Source organism: Pseudophryne corroboree, chromosome 1 (assembly GCF_028390025.1).
Source record: "Pseudophryne corroboree isolate aPseCor3 chromosome 1, aPseCor3.hap2, whole genome shotgun sequence".
Classification (NCBI taxonomy): Eukaryota; Metazoa; Chordata; class Amphibia; order Anura; family Myobatrachidae; genus Pseudophryne; species Pseudophryne corroboree.
The window spans coordinates 450361974-450385041 of NC_086444.1; the positions used below are offsets into that span (position 1 = coordinate 450361974).

Consider the following 23068-nt stretch of genomic DNA (forward strand, 5'->3'; position numbering starts at 1 on the left):
CAAATGCAGCTAGCGATCAACTCGGAATTTCCACCTATATTGTTTGTCCAGGACTCCGGGAAGCCCAAGGGAAATCGTCAGCCAATATCGTTCATGTTTCATGTCGTCTAGTGTATACCCTGCTTTAGTTTTGTACCTCAGCTCAATGGTACAGTGTCAGCACATAGAAATCATATTAGGCCTCCATGTTCTGTCACTGTTATGTTCTTTTAGATTTGTTGCTCTCACATCTCTCCAGCGCTTGGTGCAGTCTGATCATGCAGCAGTACAGAGACACAGGGGCACAATTGTGGAATGTCTCAGACAGATGGACACATCAGTAAACAGGTGAGAACACATGTAGTCTCCAAGTACATTTGTTCCTCTTAAATATCAGCACCCATTTCTGTCAACTCATAAAAGATTATCATAAAGACAACTTTGCATAAAGATGACTTTGTACTATCATGCTTGCTTATTTCAGGAGAGCATTAGAGCTGTGCTTTGCACTTGTCAATGAAACAAATATTCGTGTGATGATGATGGAACTTCAGAGGTTTCTGCGACACTGCCCACCGGAGCTGAAAGAACAGTGTGCATCTGGGATATTCCTGAGTGCCGAGAAGTGAGATCATGTGCTAAAGGGCATGGGGGTGGGGATGGTCAGGGCAGACAGACTGGGTTTAAAGTTTAAAACCCCTTCTTGAGGTCATAGAAATGAAAAGTAGAGATGTAAGGTCAATATTTGCTTGAGCAAGAATTGTTAAATTCTACCTATTTAAGGTCAGGTGCTTGTCTATAATGAATAAGGGATGTTCTGTTGCCCTGCCTCTTTCTGACGGTTATACAGTAGGTAGCTCATAATAAGCAAAGCCACAGGTCCCACATTACTGTAATGTAACCTGACTCATCTGTAGCATTGATTTCCATTACAATGGAAATTGACCCTGCATTACCTACAGATAAGGGCCAGCTACTGACTACAGACGAGTGGACAGGGTTTATCCCCATCTTGCCCTTTCTTCCAGCAAAGTCCGTCACAATCTCTTATTGTGAACAATTTAAAGCCAACTGCGACTTACGTCGCAGACATAAGACTGGCAAGAGACGTACGCTGCAGCATCCGACTAAGAATTAGACCCTATATGGGTACATTGATGGTCACTAGTATGCACTTTGTGTACAGTAAATGAGGGCCTGTCTGTGTTGTCATGCATTCTTCTTTTCTCTGTGTCTCAGGTTCTCACCTTCTAAGCGCTGGCACATAGATACCATCATGGAGACACTGGTCACAGTGAGTCATTTCCTTGTTTTCTTCTTGCATGTGAAGTTTCAGTTCCATTGTTTACCCCATATGGTATAACTTTGTATTGTTGCTCTTATATTGCAAATCAACAAGTTTCTTTTTTTTGGGTGAAGTGCATTTTAATACTTTCAGCCTTAATGTATAAAATGCCAGCATATTTTGAAATAATATGAAGATCCTGCAAGATTATTCCAATAACTGCTCTCCTGAGTTTCTTTTTGTAACGGTGATGGAACCCCCAACCATAAATGGTCATCACACAAATGACATGTTTCCATTATAAAAATGTATGTGGCTCGGTTTGTGCTCATACCCTTGTTAAATTTCTATCAACTGCAAGGATGTGGGAGGGATGAAGAAGAGGTGTCATCACCTGTATGTAATACAGACAAACAATAATGCTCAGAACTCTACTTTAGCAAAATATGTCATAACTGTTTAATTTTATACTTTGCAATGCCGACTTCTTTTTCTAAGCATAGATTGTTAGCTTCACACATTGTAATATATGTTAAGATGGCAACTATGTCAGTCATCCATGTTGTATCCAGTCCCTAGTAATCACCATGCTGTTCAGAATGGTGTACTGTCCGTCACCTATACCTTTCTCTTTGCAGTGGTGTGTGAACTCCCCAAATATTAACACTGTGAAATGATAATAATTGTAGGAGAGCTACATTAAGATGCATAACTCAAGTTCTAGATAAAGTCCGTAATTTGTTACTTCACAATCGAAATATAACATTTACGTGTAAGGGGAAAAATCCTATATATCCTACACAATAAGTCCTCTGGGTAACTTTATATTTTAATATTTTCTATACTCCGCTTACTAAAGGAGTGTTGCTGTTTTTCTAGGCTGGGGAGAGTGTCCGTGATGATACAGTCTCAGACCTTATTCAGCTGATCAGCGGATCCTCGGAGCTGCACCATTACATTGTGCAAAGACTTTACAAGGAAGTGAGAAAAGATATCGTACAGGTACAAAATACAAAAACTGGAGTTAAAGTGGGTAGAGGCAAAACCGATTAAATTCGGCCCTTAGGTACAGTAGAGCGGGCACATCGTCTTCCTTTTCAGACTCTGTCTCCAGGCGCCCCAGCCCATACCTTTATTCCCCGTCTGTTTCACTATAAGGATCGTGACGCTATTCTGCATCTAGCTCATACTCATGGACCATTGCTATTTGAAAACCACTCGGATGGATGTTTCACTCCACTTTTTCATAAAATGCTAGAGGGGTTTCTATTTTGATAAAAAAATCTGTGAATTTCCATCTTGAGCATAGCCAAATTGACCAGTATGGTCATTTGTATTGCTTAGGGCTTCTCTTAATAATATCACCTTACATATTTTGGCTGTATATTTCCCTCCACCCTACAGTAATGAGGTTCTACGGCAAGTTGTATCATTTATAGCATTATCCCCCTCAGCCCCAACCATTTGCATAGGGGACTATAATAATGTAATGGACTCCTCTTTGGACAGATGGAGGGAACTTCCATGTGATGTTCCTCTCCTCTGCTCTCCAACCCCCTTTTCCAAATTGATTTCTAAACTTGGCTTAGTGGACATCTGGAGACTTAGGTTTCCGCAACAGTTACAATATTCATGTTGTTCATCTACCTTTCACACTTTTTCCCGTATTGATTTGGCCCTTATCTCACCTGATCTAACCTCCAGAGTCACAATAATTAAAACCAAGGTTTTAATAGGAAGCGCTGTCCAGTCACATTAATACATAAAAATATATATTTAATTTTTCAAGAAAAAGCATATATGGCCATATAAATAACAAACATTAAAATATAATCAGCAATGTGATAATAACCAATGTTAGAATAGCATAAAAAGTCCAAATATTAGTCAGTTAATAAGGGCATGCAATCTTGCTCATAATTGATATTAGTCATCCATTCGTTTTTAACATGTTAGTCCATTAGTAAGTGGATCCAATGTATTCAATTGTTAATTTCTCAAAAGTCACTGGTAAGTTTAACTCGTACCTCCCGTGTATGGCGATTTGCGGGGGCTATTGCAAGATAGAGACCAATGTTTAATTGATGCAGAACGGATCCAATATGGACTTACAAGCCGGGGAGCGCTCCCTCTTTCTCCTCCTTCTGGCAGCGTGGGTAATTAGTACAATTGTCCACAACACAAGACGCGGCTTGTGGGAGCGGCAGCTCACAGCTTACACAACGATTGCAGCCCGATCACATGACGCGTTTCTCCGCCTCTCCACTTCCGGGTACTTGGCGGCTTCCTCAGACGTATATGCTCACTGGTCCGCTTGATGCCCTTTTAACCTCCTATAATTACCACAATCAGCAGGCAGCATTAGCCCACCTGGGAACACACTTATCTCTAATTCACCGTTGTCATAGTAACTAATACACAATTCTTCCATCATTACAAGCATATGACTACCTCCGGCTTCCGGTCACATGCTGCTTGCGTTCCACCTGCGGATTTTTGCGTTCCAGCTTCTAATTCACATTTAAAACATAATCATTCAATGTAACACACAGATAAAATTTAAATCCAGATAAACGCAGGTACCCACGCTGCCAGAAGGAGGAGAAAGAGGGAGCGCTCCCCCGGCTTGTAAGTCCATATTGGATCCGTTCTGCATCAATTAAACATTGGTCTCTATCTTGCAATAGCCCCCGCAAATCGCCATACACGGGAGGTATGAGTTAAACTTACCAGTGACTTTTGAGAAATTAACAATTGAATACATTGGATCCATTTACTAATGGACTAACATGTTAAAAACGAATGGATGACTAATATCAATTATGAGCAAGATTGCATGCCCTTATTAACTGACTAATATTTGGACTTTTTATGCTATTCTAACATTGGTTATTATCACATTGCTGATTATATTTTAATGTTTGTTATTTATATGGCCATATATGCTTTTTCTTGAAAAATTAAATATATATTTTTATGTATTAATGTGACTGGACAGCGCTTCCTATTAAAACCTTGGTATTAATTATTGTGAATTTGCTTGCTAAAGGGGTTTGTGCAATAAGCCCTTATTAGGAAGCTGCAGCCCAGTCCCAGATTTACGTCTGCCAGTAAGAGAAGGATCAGGCGCCGAGTATATTTTGTGTTGTGTTTGGTTTAACCTCCAGAGTAGTTGAGATTAGTTATTTGTATAGGGGCATTTCTGATCATTCACCTATATTGCTAGTGTTAGATAATTTATTGCCCAAGGAGCTAAATTCTGCAAGCTGAACCCATTTTGGCTATCATTAATGGGTAGTGGACCTGGTTTAATTGGTACTTGGCAGGAGTTTCAGTCTCATAATGCTTCTTGTGCAAATCCCACTATTAAACATGATGCTTTTAAAGCTTCTATCAGGGGTTCCCTTATTAAACAGGTGGCTGCCATCAAGGCATCCACCAGGGTGGAGGACGATCAACTTGAAAAGAACTGTTGTCATTTGGAGGCTAGATACCTTCTATCTAAGTCCCCATTTGATCGAATATGCTGGGATATGGCGAAGAGACAATGGTCTACCTTTTTGCTTGATAAGTCTAAGCGTAAGTTGTTGTTTCTCCTGCAGGGTCCACCGGGTATCCACAGGATACATTGGGATATGGTTGAGCGACAGCGGATCTTGCACCAATAGGTCAAAGCTTTCTGGCTTCCCAGCATGCAGTGGGCCTATCCATATATCCCCGCCTCCTGGCTCAGGCAAACTAGTTTTTTGTTTGGTGCGGCAGGAGCCGGACTATGGTCTATGGGCTGCTGGTTTTTAGCAGCCATAAGCTTTTTTATTTTATTTTTATAGTCTTACTTTTTTCTCTGACGTCCTAAGTGGATGCTGGGACTCCGTAAGGACCATGGGGATTAGCGGCTCCGCAGGAGACTGGGCACAACTAAAGAAAGCTTTAGGACTACCTGGTGTGCACTGGCTCCTCCCACTAAGACCCTCCTCCAGACCTCAGTTAGATCCTTGTGCCCGGCTGAGCTGGATGCACACTAGGGGCTCTCCTGAGCTCCTAGAAAGAAAGTATATTTTAGGTTTTTTATTTTACAGTGAGATCTGCTGGCAACAGACTCACTGCAGCGAGGGACTAAGGGGAGAAGAAGCGAACCTACCTAACTGGTGGTAGCTTGGGCTTCTTAGGCTACTGGACACCATTAGCTCCAGAGGGATCGACCGCATGGAACCGGCCATTGATGTTCGGTCCCGGAGCCGCGCCGCCGGCCCCCTTACAGAGCCAGAAGCAAGAAGTGTTCCGGAAAATCGGCGGCAGAAGACTTCAGTCTTCACCAAGGTAGCGCACAGCACCGCAGCTGTGCGCCATTGCTCCTCATGCACACCTCACACTCCGGTCACTGATGGGTGGAGGGCGCTGGGGGGGGGCGCCCTGAGCAGCAATATAAACACCTTGCCTGGCAAAATCATCACAATATATAGCCCCAGAGGCTATATATGTGATAAATACCCCTGCCAGAATCCATAAAAAAGCGGGAGAAAAGTCCGCGAAAAAGGGGCGGAGCTATCTCCCTCAGCACACTGGCGCCATTTTCTCTTCACAGTGCAGCTGGAAGACAGCTCCCCAGGCTCTCCCTGTAGTTTTCAGGCTCAAAGGGTTAAAAAGAGAGGGGGGGCACTAAATTTAGGCGCAATATTGTTTATACAAGCAGCTATTGGGGGAAAAATCACTCAGTTATAGTGTTAATCCCTGCATTATATAGCGCTCTGGTGTGTGCTGGCATACTCTCTCTCTGTCTCCCCAAAGGACTTTGTGGGGTCCTGTCCTCAGTCAGAGCATTCCCTGTGTGTGTGCTGTGTGTCGGTACGGCTGTGTCGACATGTGGGATGAGGAAGGTTACGTGGAGGTGGAGCAGAGGCCGATAAATGGGATGTCGCCCCCTGTGGGGCCGACACCAGAGTGGATGGATAGGTGGAAGGTATTAACCGACAATGTCAACTCCTTACATAGAAGGCTGGATGACGTAAAACAGCTGTAGGACAGCCGGCTTCTCAGCCCTCGCCTGCCCAGGCGTCTCAAAGGCCATCAGGGGCTCAAAAAAGCGCCCGATACCTCAGATGGCAGACACAGATGTCGACACGGAGTCTGACTCCAGTGTCGACGAGGTTGAGACATATACACAATCCACTAGGAACATCCGTTACATGATCTCGGCAATGAAAAATGTGTTACGCATTTCTGACATGAACCCAAGTATCACATAAAAGGGGTTTTATTTTTGGGGAGAAAAAGCAGCCAGTGTTTTGTTCCCCCATCAGATGAATGAATGAAGTGTGTAAAGTAGCGTGGGTTCCCCCGATAAGAAACTGGTAATTTCTAAAAAGTTACTGATGGCGTACCCTTTCCCGCCAGAGGATAGGTCACGTTGGGAGATATCCCTTAGGGTGGATAAGGCGCTCACACGTTTGTCAAAAAAGGTGGCACTGCCGTCTTAGGATACGGCCACCTTGAAGGAGCCTGCTGATAAAAAGCAGGAGGCTATCCTGAAGTCTGTATATACACACTCAGGTTATATACTGAGACCTACAATTGCCTCAGCATAAATAGTGCTGCTGCAGCGTGGTCTGATACCCAGTCAGATAATATTAATACTCTAAGACAGGGATAATAGTTTGCTAACATAGAGCATATTAAAGACGTCGTCTTAGATTTAAAGGATGCACAGAGGGATATTTGCCGGCTGGCATCCAGAATTAATGCAATGTCCATTCTGCCAGGAGGGTATTAGAAACCCGGCAGTGGACAGGTGATGCTGCCTATAAACGGCACATGGAGATTCTGCCTTATAAGGGTGAGGAATTGTTTGGGGATGGTCTCTGGGACCTCGTATCCACAGCAACAGCTGGGAAGAAAATTTTTTACCTCAGGTTTCCTCACAGCCTAAGAAAGCACTGTATTTTCAGGTACAGTCCTTTCGGCTTCAGAAAAGCAAGCGGGTCAAGGGCGCTTCCTTTCTGCACAGAGACAAGGGAAGAAGGAAAAAGCTGCACCAGCAGCCAGTTCCCAGGATCAAAAATCTTCCCCCGCTTCCTCTGAGTCCACCGCATGACGTTGGGGCTCCACAGGTGGAGACAGGTGCGGTAGGGGCGCGTCTCGGGAACTTCAGGGACCAGTGGGCTTGCCCACAGGTGGATCCCTAGGTTCTGCAAATAGTATCACAGGGATACAGGCTGGAGTTCGAGGCGACTCCCCCTCGCCGTTACCTCACATCAGCCTTGCCTGCTGCCCTCGGAGAAAGGTAGTACTGGCGGCAATTCACAAGCTGTACTTCCAGCAGGTGAAATCAAGGTACCCGTCCTTCAACAAGGCCGGGGTTACTATTCCAAAATGTTGTGGTACCGAAACCAGACGGTTCGGTGAGACCCATTCTAAAATTGAAAGCCTTGAACACTTATATACGAAGGTTCAAGTTCAAAATGGAATCGCTCAGGGCGATTATTGCAAGCCTGGAGAATTTCATGGTATCACTGGACATCAAGGATGCTTACCTGCATGTCCCTATTTACCCTCTTCACCAGGAGTACCTCAAAATTGTGGTACAGGATTGTCATTACCAATTCCAGACGTTGCCGTTGGTCTGTCTCCGGCACCGAGGTATTTACCAAGGTAATGGCGGAAATAATTATCCCGTACTTGGACGATCTCCTTATAAAGGCGAGGTCCAGGGAGCAGTTGTTCGGCAGAGTAGCACTATCTCGGGAAGTGCTACAACAGCACGGCTGGATTCTGAATATTCCAAAGTCGCAGCTGGTTCCTACGACGCGTCTACTGTTCCTGGGTATGGTTCTGGACACAGAACAGGATAAAAAGGGTTTCTTCCGGAGGAGAAGTCCAAGGAGTTGTCGTCTCTAGACAGAGACCTCCTAATACGTATACAGGTGTCGGTGCATCAATGCACGCGAGCCCTGGGAAGGATGGTAGCTTCTTACGAAGAAATTCCATTCGCCAGGTCCCATGCAAGGATTTTCCAGTGGGATCTGTTGGACAAGTGGTCCGGGTCGCATCTTCAGATGCATCGGCAGATAACCCTGTCTCCAAGGACCAGGGTGTCGCTGTTGTGGTGGCTGCAGAGTGCTCATCTTCTAGGGGGCCGCAGATTCGGCATACAGGACTGGGTCCTGGTGACCACGGTTGCCAGCCATCGAGGTTGGGGGGCAGTCACACAGGGAAGAAACTTCCAAGGCTATGGAAAAGTCAGGAGACTTCCCTACACATAAATATTCTGGAACTAAGGGCCATTTACAATGCCCTAAGTCAGGCTAGACCCCTGCTTCAACACCGGCCGGTGCTGATCCAGTCAGACAACATCACGGCGGTCGCTCATGTAAACCGACAGGGCGGCACAAGAAGCAGGATGGCGATGGCAGAAGCCACAAGGATTCTCCGATGGGCGGAAAATCATGTGTTAGCACTGTCAGCAGTGTTCATTCCCGGAGTGGACAACTGAGAAGCAGACTTTCTCAGAAGACACGACCTCCACCCGGGAGAGTGGGGACTTCATCCAGAAGTTTTCCAAATGATTGTACACCGTTGGGAAAGGCCACAGGTGGACATGATGGCGTCCCGCCTCAACAAAAAGCTACAAAGATATTGCGCCAGGTCAAGGGACCCTCAGGCGATAGCTGTGGACGCTCTGGTAACACCGTGGGTGTACCAGTCGGTGTATGTGTTCCCTTCTCTGCCTCTCTTACCCAGAGTAATGAGAATAATAAGAAGGAGAGGAGTAAGAACTATAGTCATTGTTCCGGGTTGGCCAAGAAGAGGTTGGTAACCAGAACTCCAAGAAATGATCTCAGAGGACCCATGGCCTCTGCCGCTCAGACAGGACCTGCTGCAGCAGGGGGCCTGTCTGTTCCAAGACGTACCGCAGCTGCGTTTGACGGCATGGCGGTTGAACGCCGGATCCTGAAGGAAAAGGGCATTCCGGAGGAAGTTATCCCTACGCTATTTAAAGCTAGGAAAGAAGTGAACGCAAACCATTATCACCGCATATGGTGGAAATATGTTGCGTGCTGTGAGGCCAGGAAGGCCCCAAAGGAGAAATTTCAGCTAGGTCGATTTCTGCACTTCCTACAGTCAGAGGTGACTATGGGCCTAAAATTGGGTTCCATGAAGGTCCAGATTTCGGCTCTATCGATTTTCTTCCAAAATAGAACTGGCTTCACTGCCTGAAGTTCGGACTTTTGTTAAGGGAGTGCTGCATAGTCACATAGCTCCGTTTGTGCCTCAAGTGGCACTGTGGGATCTCAACGTGGTGTTGGATTTCCTGAAGTCGCATTGGGTTGAGCCACTTAAATCCGTGGAGCTACAATACCTCACGTGCAAAGTGGTCATGCTGTGGGCCGTGGCGTCGGCCAGGCGTGTATCAGAATTGGCGGCTTTGTCATACAAAAGCCCTTATCTGTCTTTTATATGGATAAGGCGGAATTGAGGACTCGTTCCCAATTCCTTCCTAAGGTGGTATCAGTTTTTCATGTGAACCAACCTATTGTGGTGCCTGCGGCTACTTGGGACTTGGAGGATTCCAAGTTACTGGACGTAGTCAGGGCCCTGAAAAGTATATGTTTCCAGGACGGCTGGAGTCAGGAAAACTGATTCGCTATTTATCCTGTATGCACCCAACAAGCTGGGTGCTCCTGCTTCTAAGCAGACTATTGCTCGCTGGATCTGTAGCACGATTCAACTTGCACATGCTGCGGCTGGACTGCCGCACCCTAAATCTGTAATAGCCCTTTCCACGAGGAAAGTGGGCTCTTCTTGGGCGGCTGCCCGAGGGGTCTCGGCTTTACAACTTGCCGAGCTGTTACTTGGTTGGGTTCAAACATTTTTGCAACAGTCTACAAGTTTGATACCCTGGCTGAGGAGCACCTAGAGTTTGCTCATTCGGTGCTGCAGAGTCATCCGCACTCTCCCGCCCGTTTGGGAGCTTTGGTATAATCCCCATGGTCCTTACGGAGTCCCAGCATCCACTTAGGACGTCAGAGAAAATAAGATTTTACTCACCGGTAAATCTATTTCTCGTAGTCCGTAGTGGATGCTGGGCGCCCATCCCAAGTGCGGATTGTCTGCAATACTTGTTTATAGTTATTGCCTAACTAAAGGGTTATTGTTGAGCCATCTGTTGAGAGGCTCAGTTATATTTCATACTGTTAACTGGGTATAGTATCATGAGTTATACGGTGTGATTGGTGTGGCTGGTATGAGTCTTACCCGGGATTCAAAATCCTTCCTATTTGTGTCAGCTCTTCCGGGCACAGTAGCCTAACTGAGGTCTGGAGGAGGGTCTTAGTGGGAGGAGCCAGTGCACACCAGGTAGTCCTAAAGCTTTCTTTAGTTGTGCCCAGTCTCCTGCGGAGCCGCTAATCCCCATGGTCCTTACGGAGTCCCAGCATCCACTACGGACTACGAGAAATAGATTTACCGGTGAGTAAAATCTTATTTTTTCTGAGTGATCTTTCTAAACAGCGTCTTATACGTACCTTAGAAAGAGTCGCTCCAACATCTCCCCGCCGGGTCGCGACAACGCTTACCCACGAGTACAGTGCTGTTTCGGCGGGCGTCTGTGTCGGATAAAACTAGCAGGTCCAGCAGACATTACCAGGCTGTGGCCGGAGCACGGGGGGAAGGTAAGGCATCGGTTCCGCTTAGAGGGGGAACACACAGCCGCACTGTTTGGGGGGAGACTACCAAACAGTCGCTGATGCGACTGCCACCGAGAGTGCACCAGCGCTAGGCCGTAGGGATCATAGGCTCCAGGGGTAGCATGAGGCCGCGATCCCTAGGGTTGATGTCAGCAGTGGGGAGCCAGATGCTCCCCTGGTCGCCCCTCCCCCGGTTCATGACCAGTTTCCTCCGAGTCTCCCGCCATGAGCTGAAATCCCACTTCCGACCAAGACGCTGTGTACTAAGGGACCCAGTTGCAGCATAGGCGGCTGTGTGACTGGTTCGTCAGTGTTCACTTGGGCATCTGTTCACTATAGGTTCACACTCCGTAGTGTACGCTTATAGTGTCTGCATCCACTCAGCGTTTGCAAGCGTATTGATCGATCCTGGAAGTGGGGTAAGTCTCCCTGTCTCCCTGTATTAGCCAGGTGGCTGCAAACAGCCCATCTGGACAAAGGGAGACTCTTTTGGATATCAGATTGGGAAATTCTGACAACAGATGCCAGCCTTCAGGGCTGGGGAGCAGTGTCAGGAAGAAATTGCTTCCAGGGGCAGTGGACCAAGGAAGAAAGTTGCCTGCCAATAAATATATTGGAACTTCAAGCCATATACATGGCATTGAATCAGGCAAAGGATATCCTTGAGGGGAAACCAGTCCAGATCCGCTCGGACAATGAAACGGCAGTAACGTACCTCAACCATCAGGGAGGAACTCGCAGCCGGAAAGCAATGAAAGAAGTAAGTCACACGTTAAAGTGGGCAGAACGTCATCTTCCAGCCTTGTCCGCAGTATTCGTTCCAGGAGTCCTAAACTGTGAAGCGGATTTTCTCAGTCGGCACACCATTCATGTAAACGAATGGGCTTTACACCCGGAAGTCTCCCAGACCCTGGTCGACAGATGGGGGTTGCCAGAGATAGATCTCGTCAGAACCACAAGGTGCCCGCATACGGATCAAGAGCAAAGGATCCCAAAGCGATCTTGGTGGATGCCCTGTCAGTGAGATGGGACTTTCATCTGGCCTATGTGTTTCCTCCCATCGCCCTGTTACCCAGGGTGGTGAGAAAGGTAAAACAAGGAAAAGTGCCGTTTGTCATAGACCTGGGACGAGAGAGTTGGGTACTCGGGGTTTCTTCCGATGGTCGGGAAGAGGAACCGTAGCTGGGTCGAAATAGAGACAGCCGGATGTAGGTCTTCCTCATGCAGCTTTATAAGTAACTAATGCTTGAGGAGGATGCCAAAGAACACTGAATGAAGAAATGAATGATTGTTTATGAACGATGCTGAAGAACACTGAATGAAGAAACGAGTGATGACTTGTGAACGATGCTGAAGAACACTGAATGAACGAGTGATGACTTGTGAACGATGCTGAAGAACACTGAATGAAGAAATGAGTCCAGTGAGGGCTGGGAAACACACTGAAATGCTGGAAGCACTGGAACTCGGAGAGCTGGAAAACACTGTAATGCTGGAAGCACTGGAACACAGAGAGCTGAGAACACACTGTAATACTGGAAGCACTGGAACGCAGAGAGCTGGGAAACACTCTGTAATGCTGGGAGCACTGGAACACAGAGAGCTGAGAACACACTGTAATACTGGAAGCACTGGAACTCGGAGAGCTGGGAAACACACTCTAATGCTGGAAGCACTGGAACTCGGAGAGCTGGGAAACACACTGTAATGCTGGAAGCACTGGAACTCGGAGAGCTGGGAAACACACTGTAATGCTGGAAGCACTGGAACTCGGAGAGCTGGGAAACACACTGTAATGCTGGAAGCACTGGAACTCGGAGAGCTGGGAAACACACTGTAATGCTGGAAGCACTGGAACTCGGAGAGCTGGAAAACACTGTAATGCTGGAAGCACTGGAACACAGAGAGCTGAGAACACACTGTAATACTGGAAGCACTGGAACTCGGAGAGCTGGGAAACACTGTAATGCTGGAAGCACTGGAACTCGGAGAGCTGGGAAACACACTGTAATGCTGGAAGCACTGGAACTCGGAGAGCTGGGAAACACACTGTAATGCTGGAAGCACTGGAACTCGGAGAGCTGGAAAACACTGTAATGCTGGAAGCACTGGAACACAGAGAGCTGAGAACACACTGTAATACTGGAAGCACTGGAACGCAGAGAGCTGGGAAACACTCCTCCATGAACTGCAGCGTGAGCCTGGAGGTAGTTTGTGCAGCGACAATACTCAGGCGCCGGAGCTTTGCCCAGCACCTTCTTTTGAACTGCCCGCCCTGCCTCTGATTGGTGGAGGGAGCTCCGGATCGCCATTGGCCCATACCGCCCACGTGGACGCCGGGCACAATGGTGGCGCCGCATGCCGGTAGCCGGAGCCCACCGTGGGGACGGCCCCGGAGACCCAGCGAGTGGCGGAGGGGTAAGCGCAGCGGCAACCGCTCCCTATCTGTTATATAGTACCCCCTCCTCTAGGAGTGGCCCCTGGACACTTTCCTGGCTTCGTTGGATGCTTGGAGTGAAAGATCCGAACTAGACGTGGAGCAGAAACATCGGTAGCCTTTACCCAACTTCTCTCCTTCTTAGACTACTACTCTACACTGCTGCACCTCTAGGGCTACATACACAGCAAATCAACTAAATGAGTACTTATCACACATTGTTATACCGCACCTATCAAATGATGCTATTGAATTCCTTGAATCTCCTTTTACCACTATGGAATTAGAGACTGTCATTGCCTCTTTCCCAAATAGAAAGGTACCTGGCTGTGATGGATTACCTATAGAATTGTATAAGCAGTTCAGGGAGTTTTACGCCCCATATTTCCTGAAGCTTTTCAATTCCTTATTTGAGTATGGTTCAATACCTCCGTCAATGTCTGAGGCCATTATTATTGTAATTCCCAAACCGGGGAAAAATCCTGCTTTCCCAGATTCGTACCGCCATATCTCATTAGTATCAACCGATGTCAAGATATTGGCAAACGTTTTGGCCAATCGTCTTAACATGGTGATCACGTCTATTGTTCATAATGACCAGACGGGTTTCATGCCGGGAAAGTCTACAATACAAACGCTTAGGAGGCTCTTTTACCATTTGCAAAGGGGAGACCGCCTGGGCTTGGAGGCAGTGGTGGTGTCCTTGGATGCCGCCAAGGCCTTTGACTCAGTGGAATGGATGTACCTCTGGGACGTTGTTCGCAAATTTGCATTTGGTCCTAGTTTTATCTGATGGGTCCAACTCCTGTATTCTTCCCCGGTAGCCCATATTTTGGTCAATGGTCATACTACGAGTTATTTTCCTTTGGGTAGAGGTACGAGGCAGGGCTGCCCACTGTCCCCAGCCCTTTTTGCTCTTGCAATAGTGCCCCTGGCTAGCTATTTACGTAATTCACCAGATATTGAGGGCATTCGTGTTGGGGAATCTGAGGATGTTATTGCATTATATGCAGACGATATGCTCCTTTTCCTTAAAGACGCTAAGGCTTCTATACCCAACATGTTGAAGATTGTTAATACGTTTGGAATCTTCTCTGGTTTGACCATTAATTGGACCAAGTCCAGTATTTTTCCCATATCAGGTATTATCCCTAATGATCTGACAATGCTAAATTCCTTTTGTCGTAATTATAACCCTTTATGAAGTCTAAGAACACTGTACGCTGTTTGCTTAAGAAGTACCGTAATGGTACGCTAGTTGCGTAACGATCGCTCAGCCGTAGGCGAGACGCTCAAGCGTCACGTTCGCTCACGGCCCAGTGATCACAGGACACGTTATTGGCTATGACTAGAGTAATGATTCGCTATGGCGTAGCTTACGCTCGAGACCACGAGGAGGTCACCAGCGGTGCAGACGCTCACAATGCTATACCTTTATGTCTAAACCTTATACCAAAGAAATACACAGAATACCTTAATGTGAGTACAGGGTGTAAGTGCAACCTTGTGTAACCTGACTAACTACAAAGCTGCTTGAGCGTCACCGACGCTCAAGTGAACACTTAACACTATAGAAAATACACAGATACTGGTTTAGGTTCCAAAGCCTATTAACTGTATTATATCTAATATACTTGTAAAAAGGGGATAACAGTACAAATGATACACTACAATATAACAAAGACTTCCTAACCACAGAACTAAACAATAAATACAAAAAGACAATACTACACTGACCTAAATGCAATACAATACAATACTATCTAATACAATACAATACTAGCCTAGTCTAGGGGAGATATGAGAGAACAGAACAGAGAGAGAGAGAGAGAGAGAGAGAGAGAGAGAGAGAGATGAGAGAAATTGGCTCACAGAAAGACAATGATTACGGAGAGAAACTTACGCACAAAGGGTATGATCGCCTGCGCCTCGATATCCAGCTCCCGGCTATCAGCAGATAACCGTTGATGAGAGAGTGAGAGCTGGATGTGGTCGGCCTGCCTATTTATGCCCCACACACAATGCAATCTCATGGTCCTACAATCCCATTGTCCATTGGCCGAAGGAATTCGGCCCTGCATCATAACAAAAGGTCATAGGGTGATTCATACAGGTGGGCTGTGACGATTTCCAACAGCTCAGGTGGGTGGGAAACTGGGTTTCCCGCCGCATACCTGAGTATGTGTAAATAATAGAAATGGACATAAACTTCTTATGTCCATAACTATTCGCACGAGCGATTAATACGCTCCAAACCAACACCGGAATATTACTAATTAAATACTCTTCCGATGGGTACCAAACACTGCTGTATGATTCCTGTCAGACCCTTCGTACAATACAAAGAGGGATTCCTTTAACCAGGGACCTTCTATTTTAACCAAACTTTCAGAATCTATCAAGGGGACCATGATCTACAAACTACATTAATTGTGAACATTTGTAACGAATGAGTCGCACGCTACGACTACATAAACTCTACCGTAAATACGCATACCGCGCCTGCGAGTGCACGCTATTGCGGGTATGCGCCTTCACGGGAGAGCGTACGCATGCGCAGCGCGGACCAGTGTGCGGTGCAAATATGGCAACGTGCATAGAGACATTTTTCTGACTTTGACAGTCCACCCTTTGGCAGTCAATAATAACTGCCACCTTCTAAAATATTTAAGGAGAAAAATGTAAGTCAGGGGTTAATTGATTTCCATGGTTGGGTAGGGGAGAAGAGTGGAGTAGGTGTGAAGAGGGTATGACCTAGTGAGAAAGTAGAAGCATGTGTGTATGAGTCTATGTTTGGAGGGTCATGTATCATCGTGCCGTACGTGTGGTAAATCTAGCTTCGAGGTATTGCGAAGTATACATTTGAATTCCTTCTTATCCTGTGGTACAGGTCTGTGGATGGGCTGTCAAACTCTACCGAGCTCATTTCGGCTGTGGTTGTAACAAAATGGGGATGCACATTTTAGTTGATGATACATGAATGGGGGAGGTATGTGGTTGCTGATATCTGTGCCTGTATTCCCTATCGTCTATGTGTGTCGTTACCTGAGGGTTGTAGAGATGAAGATAAAGAACACTTACGAAAAATGCAATGATATTCTATGTCAGGGAAATGTACATCTGTTGTTGAAGTTGTGTTCGGTATCTGTTGAGAGTCGTCTTCTTTGCGCTGTTTTGCTCCTTAGGCATGAGCAACAAGCTTTGTCAGTGCCATCAGATTTACAAAAATGTTGGGCTAGCGTGAGTTTAAAAATACTAGGGAAACTGGGGATCCATGGCAAAGTTCATCAAGTGTCCATATTTAAAGTTGTCAAATCTTCTTCTTTGGTGCTTGTCTGTTGTCTGTATAGCGTCTCGTCAACTTCCTCGTCCAAGGGGGTCTTTGTATCTTGGAGAAAAGTAGAAAAACAGGTGAAAGAAACGGACCGTATAATCGCATTTTCATCACATTCTGGTTTCTATCATTGGGTCATAAATCAAATCCAGGTTAATTACGGTTTCCTCGCTCCTCAAGCTCATCACTCTTGTACTTTGTTTGCACCTCATTAAAGCCTGCCCGCATCTAAATATCAATCCAATCGATATAACGACACCCAAGATACATAGTAGAAACTTTCCAACATCCATTATGACTCCTTGAGCCCAGTCTCCTAAACCGGAGAACCAATTTCGCGGGTTCAACCATGACACCCAACCAGTCAGCTCATTACCTACAGCAGCAAGGGTGAGATTGTGTTTTCGACGAAATTCCCACTTCAATTGGAGAATATCGTCCATCTTTTGGTCTATGACCTCTACCGGGTCCTCGGTGCTATTTGTGATATACGTGCAACACTTTATGCCGTACTGTGTTGCCAATGTAACACAATATCCGCCTGTTACTGCTGTAAGATAATTAAGAACCATCCTATGCTGAACTAGTTCTGTTTTGTAAGCTTGAAGTTCTCTTCCAGTGTATCTAAACGTGTCATCATACATTTCAGTGATATTATCTAACAAATTGGCGAGTGCGGAAATGTATCTATAATTCATCACACCTCGAGCGGTACGAGTGAAATCTAACGCTACCAGAACCTGAATCCCGGTGGATTCATGGATAAGATCAGAGGCCGGATGCTCTAACCTTTCTGACAGTTGTCTTTTAACTCGGTGCTCGTAATGAGTGTGAGTATAAGGAGCTTGGGCACCACGGTGTATGTCCTTCATTTTGTCATGTGTAACAGTCATCACTTCAGGCAATACTTTTCCAATATAACACAATCCTTCAGAGTTTGGGGCAAGCCACTTGTACGCCTTTCTCCCGCATATGAAATATGCGTCATCGGGGAGAACATAAGGGACGGAGAAGGACATGACCATGTTACAAACCTTCCAGGTGAAATCTCCTGACCCTAATTCTTCCATCTGCTTAATGCACGTATCAGTTTGTACGATATGTGCACAGTATCCTGGTGATACCTCTCCAACTCTAGTAATCCTATTTCCTAAGGTATATCGATACCGAAAAGATTTTCCTCTACTGGCTATATGGCGTACGAGCTCTGTATCTGTAGGCATTCTATCTGCTCTGTGTGAAAAGGTCATGGTGTGGTTACTCCATGACACTTCCCAGTTTCCCGGTTTTCTAGGATTGGAGATGTTAAAACATATGAGGGACCTATCCACATGGTATTGGTGGAGCTTCAAACTAGGAGGGCTGGAGATGTTAAACCTCCGGTCCACCGGTCTCCCACCACTTAGCTCAAGTACCTCCCCTAACGTTAAAGGAAATGGTACTAGCCCTGATTTGCTGTGACCCTGAGGTACTTGAGAGCATACCCAACAATCTGTTTGGTTTAACACGTTACCCACTAAGGAGTGATAGTCACTCAATGGATGCCGGTCCATATGGATATTAAAACTAGATTGGCATTTCTTTATGCATCCATCTTCAACCAGATTATCACAGAGCCTACAGATACAATTTTCTTCAGCTAACAATCCATCACAATTTCTTCTATCGGATCGTTTTCTGATACTCGCCTTTGCTTGTTGGTTTGGTTGATCTTGGAAAACTACGCCTCCATCATCAAAATCGGAACCCATTCCAGAACCTCTTTCGACCTCTATGGTACTCTCGCCGGAACAGACTGCTCTGGTCAACATCATGGTTAACATCAAAATCCGGATCACAGTCTCTTGGGGCAAGTCCATCTTTGAGGAGGAAATAGAGAAGAATGAGAAGGGGGAAAAAGAAATTTTAAGGGAGAGGGGCTGGGAAGTGGAGAAAAACAATAAAAGGGAGAAGGGAGTCGACAACTGCTTTCGGTCTTCAAGGCTCAGGTGCCGCCTCAGTCCTCCTGGAACAGACACTCCAGTGATACAACCTCTACCGTCTGTTTCTTATCACGGGACTTCTCTGGATCGGCAACCTTTTTGCAGTGGGATGAATGGACCCAAGTCTCTCTCTCAGCAACCTTCAATGCTGTGGTGCTAGTCAATAAGACCTGGTATGGTCCTTCCCATCTATCAATAAGACAACCTGAGCGTAGAAAATTTCGTATCATTACATAATCCCCAGGTTCAATGTCATGACAATTACTACCTGGTAAATCAGGAATCACCAACTTCAGATTATCATTTTGACTCCTCAACTGCTTACTCATGTTAATCAAGTACTTTACAGTTACTTCATTGTTACATTTCAAATCATCCTGAGGATTAATCATGACATGCGGTTGTCGACCAAACAAGATTTCAAAAGGAGACAGATTAAGAGGGGACCTGGGAGTGGTTCTGATGCTATACAAAACAATGGGTAAAGCTTCTGGCCACGTCAATCCTGTCTCTGCCATTACTTTACTCAATTTATTTTTAATAGTGCTGTTCACTCTTTCGACCTTCGCACTCGCCTGTGGACGGTACGGAGTGTGCAGCTTACTATCAATTCCCATCAACTTACACATTCCTTGAAAGACATCACCTGTAAAATGGGTACCCCTATCACTTTCAATGATTCTAGGGATACCATATCTACATACAAATTCCTGCACAATTTTCTTAGCTGTAAACATAGCGGTATTTGTAGCTGCTGGAAAAGCTTCGACCCAATTCGAGAAAACATCTATACAAACAAGTACATATTTCAAATTTCGACATGGGGGTAATTGAATGAAGTCAATTTGTATTACCTGGAAAGGGCCGCCGGCAGGTGGGATATGGGATGGTTCTGTAGGTATTGCTTTTCCAACATTCTTTCTCAGACAGGTAAGGCATGACATTGCTCTTTTACTCGCATGAGAGGAGAATCCTGGGGCGCACCAGTATGCTCTTACCAATTTGCACATCCCCTCCTTGCCTAGATGAGTCAGCCCGTGAGCTGCTTCAGCCAGACATGGAAGGTATGCCCTGGGGGCCACCGGTTTACCATGTCCATCCGTCCAGAGCCCTGAGGACTCCTGGCCATATCCCTTTGCCTTCCAGACTGCTCTTTCCTGTGTGGAACACAAATTCTGCATCTCACACAACTTCTGTGTGTTGATGGTATTAAATACCATCAGTTGTGTGGTGTCTGTCTGTATGGGGGTAGCAGCTGCAAGCTTTGCGGCTTCGTCTGCTCGGCTGTTACCAAGGGATACTGGGCCTTGGCTATATGTATGTGCTTTACATTTGATAACAGCCACTCTGTCGGGTTCCTGTATCGCTGTTAGAAGCCTTTTTATATGAGCTGCATGCGCTATCGGTGTACCAGCCGCCGTCATGAAATTTCTGAGCCGCCATAGCGCTCCGAAATCATGGACTACCCCGAACGCGTATCTGGAATCGGTGTAGATATTGGCTGACTTACCCTTAGCCAATTCACATGCTCTGGTTAGGGCGACCAGTTCAGCAACCTGGGCTGAGTGAGGTGGGCCTAGCGGTTCCGCTTCTATGGTGTCTTGGTCATCTACGACTGCGTATCCAGTACACAAGTCTCCCGAGTCTGACTGTCTGTGACAACTACCGTCCGTGTAGAACGTGAGTTCTGCATCTTCCAGTGGATTGTCACTGATGTCAGGCCTTGCGGTAAAATTTTGGGTCAAATATTCCATACAATCATGTGTATCTTCCTTTGCATTAAATCCTCCTTCCCCATCACTCTCACCTTCCACCCTTTGTGTCTGACCAGGCACACCTGGGAGAAATGTTGCAGGGTTTAATGCACTGCATCTCCTTATGGTGATGTTTACTGGGGCCATTAATGCCAATTCCCATCTCGTAAACCTTGCTGATGAGACGTGTCTGGTTTGGGCAGAATTCAATAAGGCAGATACCGCATGCGGTGTATGGATTGTGAGGTTGTGGCCTAGCACAACATCTTCGCTTTTCGTCACTAGCAATGCTATCGCCGCAACGCTACGCAAGCATGTGGGGAGGGATCGTGCTACCGTGTCTAGCTGGGCGCTGTAGTATGCAATTGGCCTGCTGGCGTCACCGTGTTTTTGTGTTAGTACACCTGCTGCGCACCCAGCACTTTCTGTTCCGTATAGTTCAAAGGGTTTCCCATAGTCTGGCATACCTAGTGCTGGTGCCTGCGTTAGACACTGTTTGAGTCTCTCAAATGCTGTTTCGGATTCGTCTGTATGCGAAATCCGATCAGGTTTGTTTGAAGAGACCATTTCCTGCAGAGGTAGCGCCAATATGGAAAACCCTGGGATCCAATTACGGCAATACCCACACATTCCTAGAAACGTCCTGATCTGTTGTTGGGTTTGTGGCAGTGTCATGTCTCTAATGGCTTGGATTCTATCAGCGGTCAGGTGTCTCAGTCCTTGTGTTAGACAGTGTCCCAAATATTTTACCTTAGCTTGGCATAATTGCAACTTGTCTTTGGAAACCTTGTGACCTGTGTCTGAAAGATGAAACAGGAGCTGTTTCGTATCCCTCAGGGATGCCTCCAATGAATCAGAACACAGTAGTAGATCATCCACGTACTGTATCAACACTGATCCACTCTCCGGTTGGAAAGACTGTAAACAATCATGCAAAGCTTGAGAAAATATACTTGGACTATCTATGAAACCTTGGGGTAACCGAGTCCACGTGTATTGGACTCCTCTGTATGTGAATGCAAACAAATATTGGCTGTCAGGGTGCAGAGGTACCGAAAAGAATGCGGAGCAGAGGTCAATAACAGTGAAAAATTTGGCAGTGGGAGGAATTTGCATTAGGATGACAGCTGGATTAGGCACTACGGGGAACTGACTCTCAACTATTTTGTTAATCCCCCTTAGATCCTGCACTAGCCTGTAACCCCTCCCCCCACTCTTTTTAACAGGGAAGATGGGACTATTTGCTGTGCTGGACGTTCTTACTAGAATGCTCTGTTGTAGCAAGCGCTCTATTACTGGGAAAACTCCTAACTCCACCTCTGGCTTCAGAGGATACTGTGGGATTTTTGGAGCTATCCTACCATCTTTTACTTGTACAACTACTGGAGCTACGTTTGCCATTAATCCAGTGTCCTGTCCATCTTTTGTCCAAAGTGACTCTGGTATCTGAGATGTCATCTCTTCTACTTGGGATGGATTCCTATTTGTCATAATGGAATGTGACATTAATTTTGATGGGGAGTCTAACATGTCTCGTACTTCCTGAGCGTGATTCTCAGGGATGTCCAAGAATACACCTTCAGGAGTACAATAAATGACGCAACCCATTTTACATAGTAAGTCTCTTCCCAGGAGATTAGTTGGTGCCGATGCAGCCAGCAAAAAGGAATGCTTGGTATGCAAAGGCCCTATTGTAATCTCGGCTGGTTTGCTAACAGGGTAGTGCTGGACTACTCCTGTTACTCCCATGGCTGGAATTGTCCTACCAGTGGTTCTCATGCCCACTGTCGAATTTATCACTGACTTGGCCGCCCCTGTGTCTACAAGAAAGTTTAAAGTTTTACCAGCTACATTGATTGCAATTTCTGGTTCGCTTCCAAGACTAGCAATCAACTTAACTGGGTGCAGATTACAGGTATGGCCACACCCCTATTGGGTATGCTGACCTCCCTGAATCCCGCTGGCAGCAACTACTTGTGAGGGAGTTAGCTGGGAACTACCAGAGGCATGCCAATCTCTGTTCGGGGGATATCTTTTTGTTTCCCCTGTATGTGGCTCAAAACTCCGCCTCTGTGGACCCTGCTCCCAATGTCGTGTGTTGTGTTGTTGTCTAGGGGGTTGAAAAGATCTTTGTACATTCTTTGTTCTACATTCTCGTGCAAAGTGTCCCGGTCTGTTACAAGAAAAACATGTTATTACACTTGCCTTACCCACAGGATTCGGTGGTACATACGCAGGCTGCCTTGTGGTCAGCGCCTGTATACTTACGGACATCAACTTATCACTTTGCGATTCCCTGTGCCTAGTGATGTTTCTGTCGTGATCAATAGCAGCCTCTCTCAATGTGGACACTGACAGACCTCGCCAACATGGCTGCGTGGTCTGTACCCTAGCTTTTAATGTTTCTTTCAAACCATCCATCAGTACAGATACTGCTACTTCTCGATGGTTTGGGTTGGTCTTAATGTCTTCTATACCAGTGTACTTTGCCATTTCTAATAGTGCCCGGTGAAAATATTCTGTTGCCGTTTCGGACTCCTTTTGCTTAATGGAAAATATTTTATTCCATTTAACAACGGCTGGGAAATACTCCTTTAGCTGTAAATTTATCCTT

At 46.1% G+C, this 23068-nt stretch overlaps 1 protein-coding gene across 6 annotated transcripts in view; it reads left to right on the forward strand.

The window, feature by feature from the left end:
- AP1G2 (adaptor related protein complex 1 subunit gamma 2) overlaps positions 1-23068 on the forward strand; it is a 154970-nt gene that overhangs the window by 95689 nt on the left and 36213 nt on the right. For all 6 annotated transcript variants that reach the window (XM_063913592.1, XM_063913591.1, XM_063913590.1 and 3 more), the window contains 4 exons: positions 214-327; positions 464-604; positions 1219-1273; positions 2144-2266. In XM_063913592.1, the coding sequence (XP_063769662.1) occupies positions 214-327; positions 464-604; positions 1219-1273; positions 2144-2266 (433 nt within the window). The remainder of the gene's footprint in view (positions 1-213; positions 328-463; positions 605-1218; positions 1274-2143; positions 2267-23068) is intronic.